Genomic DNA, 7,294 nt, shown 5'->3' with positions numbered 1-7,294 from the left:
TGTCCAAGACGCTTGGCAAGCTTAAATCATGAAATAGGTATTAATTTAGTAAAATATTATATTGTATGCTAATGTTAATACCTGGAAATGTGTAAGCATCAAAAGGAAAATGTAGTAATTAAGGCTTTTAAAATAATTCTTTGAATTATATTCAAGTTAATAAAAGGACTTAGACTCAAAACTGCAAATAGGAGAAGGAGAGGGACTGACACATAAGAAATTGTAAAAGTAAAATAGAGATAGAGATCTTTATTTTGCATCCAATGTACATATTTATATTACATACGAGTAAACTACATAGTAACATACAGGCACATGGACCCTGGTAGGGTATCGCAAGAAATATTTGTAACAAATCAAATTATAAGTTTTATGTGAGAAGCATAACATGACTTAAAGTAAATTAAAAGTAGGTAACAATTAGGAATAATCAAATAATAGTTTTACAGGTTTAAAGGCTTGCTAGTGTTGGAAAATATTTATTATTTAACAGTTGTAAAATGGATCCACACTTCGCCGAGTTTCTTACGCCGGTTCTTCTCGGGTCTGAGGTTAACTTTTCCGAACCGGTGGTAGTATACCTAGATTGGAAAAATAAATCAACGTAGCGAGTATAAGATAATAAGATAAACTGAATTATTGTTGCATGGTTAATATATAAAGTAAAATAAATAAATTGTTATAAAAAGGGAGAGATTTGACGGTTACACAATAAACAGTACGACGCAACTACCCGCTAGCTTCACTCCATGGGGAAGTGTCATGGCGTGCGCGTGGCTGGCGGAGTGCACAAGCGATGACAGTTGTTTCATTTGGTCACCCAGTACACAACGGCGCCTGGACGTCACAAGTGCGCCATTTTTTGCGCATTGGCCATCCCAGGGACCCTCGTGTAGGCGACAGACGTCCCCGAGCCTGCCGCCAACGGGTACCCATAAGAGGGAAATCGACGGTTGTACGCCAAACGGTCATTATATTTGTAGCCCGTTTTGAATGTTAATTATTTTTAGCAAGGGGATAAGATTTTATAAGGAAAAACACATAGTCTACAAAAGTAATTCCAATTTATTGATGAAGACGCACAAATCAATACTTTTAAAGTTAATTACAACCTAAATAGAGCGTGAACAATAATTATCGCGAATTTCGAGACAACCGCACCGCACCAGTGTCGAGCCAAAAGTGGGTCAAACCAGAGGGAAGCAATATGGCGCCATTTATTTGCGTGAAGTTGTTGCGAGCTGAAGTTGCAGCAAATCGGTAGGTATTTGAGCGCCATCTATTGGTTCAGCGGGTTTAGCGCGAAACAACTTTGTTCAAAGCTGGTTTTGGAAAAATTAGCGCCACCGGGTAAGGCTTCTCTCTAATACGGCCTTTCCTGACGCGAGAACGTCTCGGTCTCTTCTCCTTAATCTCCCATGGTAGATGAATCTTGACCTGTCGTAGCGGGACCGGAAGTATCCTTTTCGGTCGGCATGGGTGTAACGAGTCCATCATCCAATGTCGTGGACCCAGAAGGCATTGGACCCGCGGCGACAGACTCCGGTTCATCATTGTCTGCATCTGCGTAATAAAAAAAAACACACTTGTCAAAATAAACAAAGTGGGATGCTCATGATAACGGGACATGTATCGTGTAAGGTCTGCTTGCACAACACAAGATTTGATCATTAAATAAAAGGACAAAGAAGCAAGGTTTGCCTGTAAAGCGAGGTCTGCTCACTGCATATAAAGTTACAATCGTGCAAGGTCTGCTTGCAAAGTGAGGTCTGCTCACCACATAAAGTTACAAGAATGCAAGGTCTGCTTGCAAAGTGAGGTCTGCTCACTACATAAAGTTACAAGTATGCAAGGTCTGCTTGCAAAGTGAGGTCTGCTCACTTATCAACAATATAGGTAGTAGCTCACCCTCGAAAAAGGCAGCACATGTGTCCGGAGTCCCTTCGCCCTTCCAAGGAACCATATACTCGGCCGCAGCTTGGGTGGTCTTCCCGTAGGAGCCTGCAAGCAGCCGCAGCTCGTACCGCCCATGAGGCAGTGCCTTGACTACGCGATATGGGCCCCGCATTCCAGAGTCCAGCTTTCCTGTGGATTGTGCCTTCTTAATAACAAAAACCATAGAGTCCACTTCGAACATACCAGGCTCGCGCCTATTTTTATTAACCGAAGCATCTTGTAAATCTCGGTTTCGCTGTAGACGTTCAGACACTCGCTGTCTCGCCATCTCTCGTAGACTTTCCCTATTTTGATGACTCCCTTCAATGGCAACATCCCGCACGACGTTGCGGATAACGGGTGTCATGGCGTCGATTCCAACTAACAGATTAAGGGGTGACATCTGAGTAGTCTTGTGCTTCGTCATATTAATAACCAGTTGCAACTTCCACATGACAGATGACCACTCTTCTTGACGATAGTTACTCTCAACCCTGATCATATTTAGCAGGGTTCGACAATATCGTTCGACCTGACCATTCGACTGGTGCATTTCAGGGGTTATCAAATGGATTTGACTCCCCAACTCAGAAACCCAGTTAGTGAACTCTGCACTTTGGAACATGCGGCCACGATCCGCAACAATAAGTTTAGGAGTGCCAAAAAGTGACACAGCGTTTGTGAAATGTCGCTTTAGCTCGCCAGCATCCTGACGCACCATGGGGTATAAGAGGCAAAACTTCGAAAAGCTGTCCACAATAATGAGGACATAACGATGGCCATTTGATTCAGGTAAAGGACCCAGTGCATCGGCATGAATGGTTTCAAAGGGAACATCGGGTTTTTCATACGAATGTATAGGCTGATGGGGTGCACGCGGCAGCTTTTTTTGAGAAAGACATACCAAACAATGTGACACGTACTTTTGAACAAAGGAACGAAAACCCGGAAACCAAAAGTGTTTTAAAAGAAGGTCGCATGTTTTGTCGACACCAATGTGGTCATGTTCGTCATGAAAGACGCGAAGAAGACTGAGTCTGTGGCCTTTCGGAATGTAATATAAGAGTCGGGCTTGCTCTCCAGTTGGACAGTACCGATAGTACAGAAGATCATTTTTCGTGACATATTGATTGGAATCTAGCTGGCCATCATTTAATTTTTGTAAGAGGGATTGAGACTCTTCATCTGCGGTCTGGGCCAATTGGGCCCAATTTTGAGGCTTTTGAACCCGAACAACATTAACCGGATTGCGACTTAAATAGTCTGCATGAGGCAAAGCGGTGCCTTTGCGGTACTCAAGCGAGAAATCAAAATCCTGCAAGTACATCCACCACCTGGCAACTCGCGGCAGTAAATCTTTTTTTTTCTGTGTCAGTTTCAAAGCGTTACAATCGGTAACGACCTTAAACTGCGCACCCACCAGGTAGTGTCTGGAAAGTTGCAGGGCCTTGACCACCGCAAGAGTCTCAAGCTCATAAGAATGATAGTTTTGTTCCGAGCCTTGGGTCAGTTTCGAAAAGTACTCAACCACACGCTTGTGACCAGAGCCATGCGTATGAATTAAGACCGCTCCATAACCTATTGAACTAGCATCCGTGTGAACCTCGATGGGTAGTTTTGGATCAAAAATAGCAAGAATAGGCTCACTCGTCAAATGCGCTATAATGTCCCTTCGTGCAGTTTCTTGTTCGGAACCCCATACGAAAGGAACATCTTTTTTTGTTAGTCTGGCAATACATGCTACCTTTGATGAGAAACCCTCAATGTATCTACGAAAATACCCAGCCAGTCCGAGAAATTGACGGACCTGTTTTACGTTTTTAGGCACCGGAGACTCTGCAAGGGCTTTCACTTTAAGAGCGCTCGGCTGTACCTGACCCTGACTGATGCTTCGGCCTAAATATTCGACTTTAGTCGACAAAAATGAGCATTTTTTGAGGTTAATAGAGAACCCAGCTTTGGTCAAAGTTGAAATAACCTCTCGTAAAGTAGCAATCCCTTCGTCAACGGTCTCACTGATAATCAACACGTCGTCAATGTACACCAGGACTTTACCAGATTCAATGAGGTGCTGCAGGGTCTTGGTAATGATACGCTGGTATACAACCGGCGCATTAGCAAGACCATAAGGCATTTTTAGGTACTCAAAATGCCCCTCTGGCGTCACGAAACCGGTAAGCGGTATAGAGTCTTTGTCCATTGGAATCTGGTGAAATCCGGTGGCCATATCGAGACTACTAAAATATTTAGCACGGCCTAGTCGATCGATGTGGTCATCAATAAGTGGTAACGGGGATCGATCCTTAACCGTGACCTCATTCAATTTTCTGAAGTCGACACACATACGATCTGTGCCGTCCTTCTTTTTAACTAAAAGAATGGGGCTTGAGTATTCGGACTCGGACTCTTGAATAACCCCCTTCTCTAACAGGTCTTTTATGATTTCACGGACGCGTAAAGTCTCAGCCTGTGAAAGCCGATATGGTCTATAATGCACCGGTGTGTTGTTGGTAAGCCTGATGGCCATGCTTCCAGTCGTAACAGTTGAAACCGCCGTACCAGTTATAAAAAATGGCGAAAACTCTTTGATTAGCTCAAGAAGTTTGTTCAAATCGTCTCCAGTTAGTTCTGTATTTATCGGAAGCTGACCATCAGACTCAACCACCATCACTGTTTCTTGATCGTTAGTGACACGAGTAAGAATTTGATCCACACCTCTGCGCACGTACAAAATATCATTGCGGTTAAGCACATCAGTCCCCACTATTACAGGCGCACTCATATCCCTGGGATTCATAACAAACAAATCCATTTCTAAGGTGACATCATTAAATTCAATTGGCAAAGTGACGTATTGAGTAACCACTACTTCACCCCCAATACCCTTTAATACGCGAAACACGGGCTTACGCGAAACGTTAAGATGCTTTAAAATGTCTGACGAGATAAGTGTCACTTTCGACCCGCTATCTATTAAAACATCAACCGGCACGCCTTGTATAACAGCAGCAACTACATCTTTATCACACTCACTATCAGCTTCCCGGCAAAAACTTACGTTTGACTGGTTGCGAGACTCTGATTTCATTTTGGCATAACAGGTTTCCACCTTATGCCCAAGCTTCTTACAAAATGAGCACACTATGGTTTTTGATGCTGCTGAGGTTTCAGGCATGACAGCAGCCTGATTTGAACTTGAAGTATTAACGTTCTCAATTTTAGCCTTTTTGTTGCATGAAGCTTGTACATGACCGGGTATACCGCACGAAAAACATTTGCCACTCTCAAACCGACGCTTGCGTGTAACGTCATTATGTCGCCGCCCTTTAGAACCGTCGCGATTACCTCGTAATGAGGAAACAGAAGAACTACCAGATTTGGTTGAACTTGGCTTGACGTAAATTGATAAAAATTCAATTAAATCACTTGGCAAGAGTTTGGCATTTGTAGCGGCCGCTCGAATTTGGGGGTCTACTATACCACGAATCACAATAGCAGACGTTAGTTCATCGCTTAATCCAACTACAGCTCGCAGGCGGAGCAACGAACGCCGCGCATAGTCAGCATATGTAGCATACTGGTCGGAATCGGTTTTCATTACATCAAATAAAATATTAGCAGCGTTAGGCTTTTTCGGACATAAAGGCTTAAATTCCCTTTTAAAATTGCTCCAGCTGCGGTCGTTCGTAACCCATTCGTTGAGCCAAACTCGAGCGTCCCCTTTTAGACAATTGCCAATACGAGATAAACATTCATTGTCGGACCAGTTGTTTGTTACCTTAGCTCGATCTACCTCCTCGCACCAGCTTTCAATGTCGTGTATGCTAGGGTCAAAGTTAGAGATATAATAAGAATGGTTAGATCTCACCGCGTTATTGATGGATCGTATCGCGTTCACCAATGCTTCAGTTGTAGCTTGCTCCGAAGCCACTGCACTGCTCGCAGACTGCGCCCGTGGACTGGCGCTGACCGCCACGTGGTCAGGCGCGTGCGCCATAGACCGGCTGCGTCTCCGCGGTGGCATGCCCGGCGGCGTGCCCGGCGGCGTGCCCCCGGAGTCCCGATGACCTATGGCTGGCAGCGACACTGATTGCGATGAGGGTGGTTGCCTTTCTAACGCACTTAAACGTTCAAAAATTTTCCGCATTTCTTTTTGAAGATCAACGTTTTTAGATCTACGGTCATCCCGGTACCGACTATCACTACGATGACGACTTCTACTACGATGACGACTCCTACTTCGTGTACGTGACCGCCGATCAGTCATTGCCAAAACTAAGAGCTAAGTAACGCTTCCCACAAAATGAACAAAAACAATCACTTCCAAAACTAGGGTTATAAAAACTATCGCCCGATTTCAATAAATCCATACACGGCGAAAAATAATCGGCATCGAAACAAATATGACGATGTGACGTGACACAATAACTGTTATTCGATAATTTCAAACAAGACGGCTTAAGCAATAAAACTGTAAGGCTATGCGTTAGTTCTTAACATCCCGCTTTCTGATTTTAGCAAGGGGATAAGATTTTATAAGGAAAAACACATAGTCTACAAAAGTAATTCCAATTTATTGATGAAGACGCACAAATCAATACTTTTAAAGTTAATTACAACCTAAATAGAGCGTGAACAATAATTATCGCGAATTTCGAGACAACCGCACCGCACCAGTGTCGAGCCAAAAGTGGGTCAAACCAGAGGGAAGCAATATGGCGCCATTTATTTGCGTGAAGTTGTTGCGAGCTGAAGTTGCAGCAAATCGGTAGGTATTTGAGCGCCATCTATTGGTTCAGCGGGTTTAGCGCGAAACAACTTTGTTCAAAGCTGGTTTTGGAAAAATTAGCGCCACCGGGTAAGGCTTCTCTCTAATATTATAATATATATATATGTAAAGTATGTAAAAGAAAGTTCGATTTTTAAATGTAAAACGCAGGGATCGGATACCGGTATTTTTTGTATGGGAACGGAAACGGTATTTTTTCGTTCTTTGCTAATTACTTCATTTCTAATTGGGCAATCTAATAATACGAAGTCGTAACCTAAAAACACAACTGAGTGCTACATTTCGAGTATAAAATAATTCGAAAAATATGGTTATTTCTATGTTTTTGCAAAAAACCGGTTCCGATCCCTGGTAAAACGTTTAGTTTTCTAAATGTTTAGATGAATAAATAACATCTTATTATATATATTTTTTGTTTTATTCATTTACCCCCTTTTCATAAAACTTTACTTTGTTAAATTTGAATCTCAATTGTTTAATCAGTTCAACTATGAAGCTTGTCTAGTACAATATACCATTCTTCTTCAATTGTACTATGACTCTTTGTCTCATTTACTAAGACATTTCTTT

At 42.7% G+C, this 7,294-nt stretch overlaps 1 protein-coding gene across 1 annotated transcript; it reads right to left on the bottom strand.

Moving 5' to 3' along the window:
- Positions 1-1,296: 1,296 nt before the first annotated feature.
- LOC134655622 (uncharacterized) lies at positions 1,297-6,206 on the bottom strand. Its single transcript, XM_063511058.1, has 2 exons — positions 5,804-6,206; positions 1,297-1,563 (listed from the first exon to the last, which is right to left on the bottom strand). Exons 1-2 carry the CDS (start codon positions 6,200-6,202, stop codon positions 1,297-1,299), a joined length of 666 nt encoding a protein of 221 aa, XP_063367128.1. The 5' UTR covers positions 6,203-6,206.
- Positions 6,207-7,294: the final 1,088 nt, after the last annotated feature.

This window comes from Cydia amplana, chromosome 17, assembly GCF_948474715.1.
Source record: "Cydia amplana chromosome 17, ilCydAmpl1.1, whole genome shotgun sequence".
In the NCBI taxonomy this organism is placed as follows: domain Eukaryota; kingdom Metazoa; phylum Arthropoda; class Insecta; order Lepidoptera; family Tortricidae; genus Cydia; species Cydia amplana.
Note: the sequence above shows the minus strand (reverse complement) of the source record. Positions and strands in the feature narration are given on the sequence as shown.

Excerpts from the sequence above, each read along its gene's own strand:
- LOC134655622 (XM_063511058.1), bottom strand. The coding sequence starts at position 6,202 with ATGACTGATCGGCGGTCACGTACACGAAGTAGGAGTCGTCATCGTAGT. Across the intron at positions 1,564-5,803 it reads TACGATCCATCAATAACGCG|ATGCAGACAATGATGAACCG; the intron begins GTGAGATCTAAC and ends TTTATTACGCAG.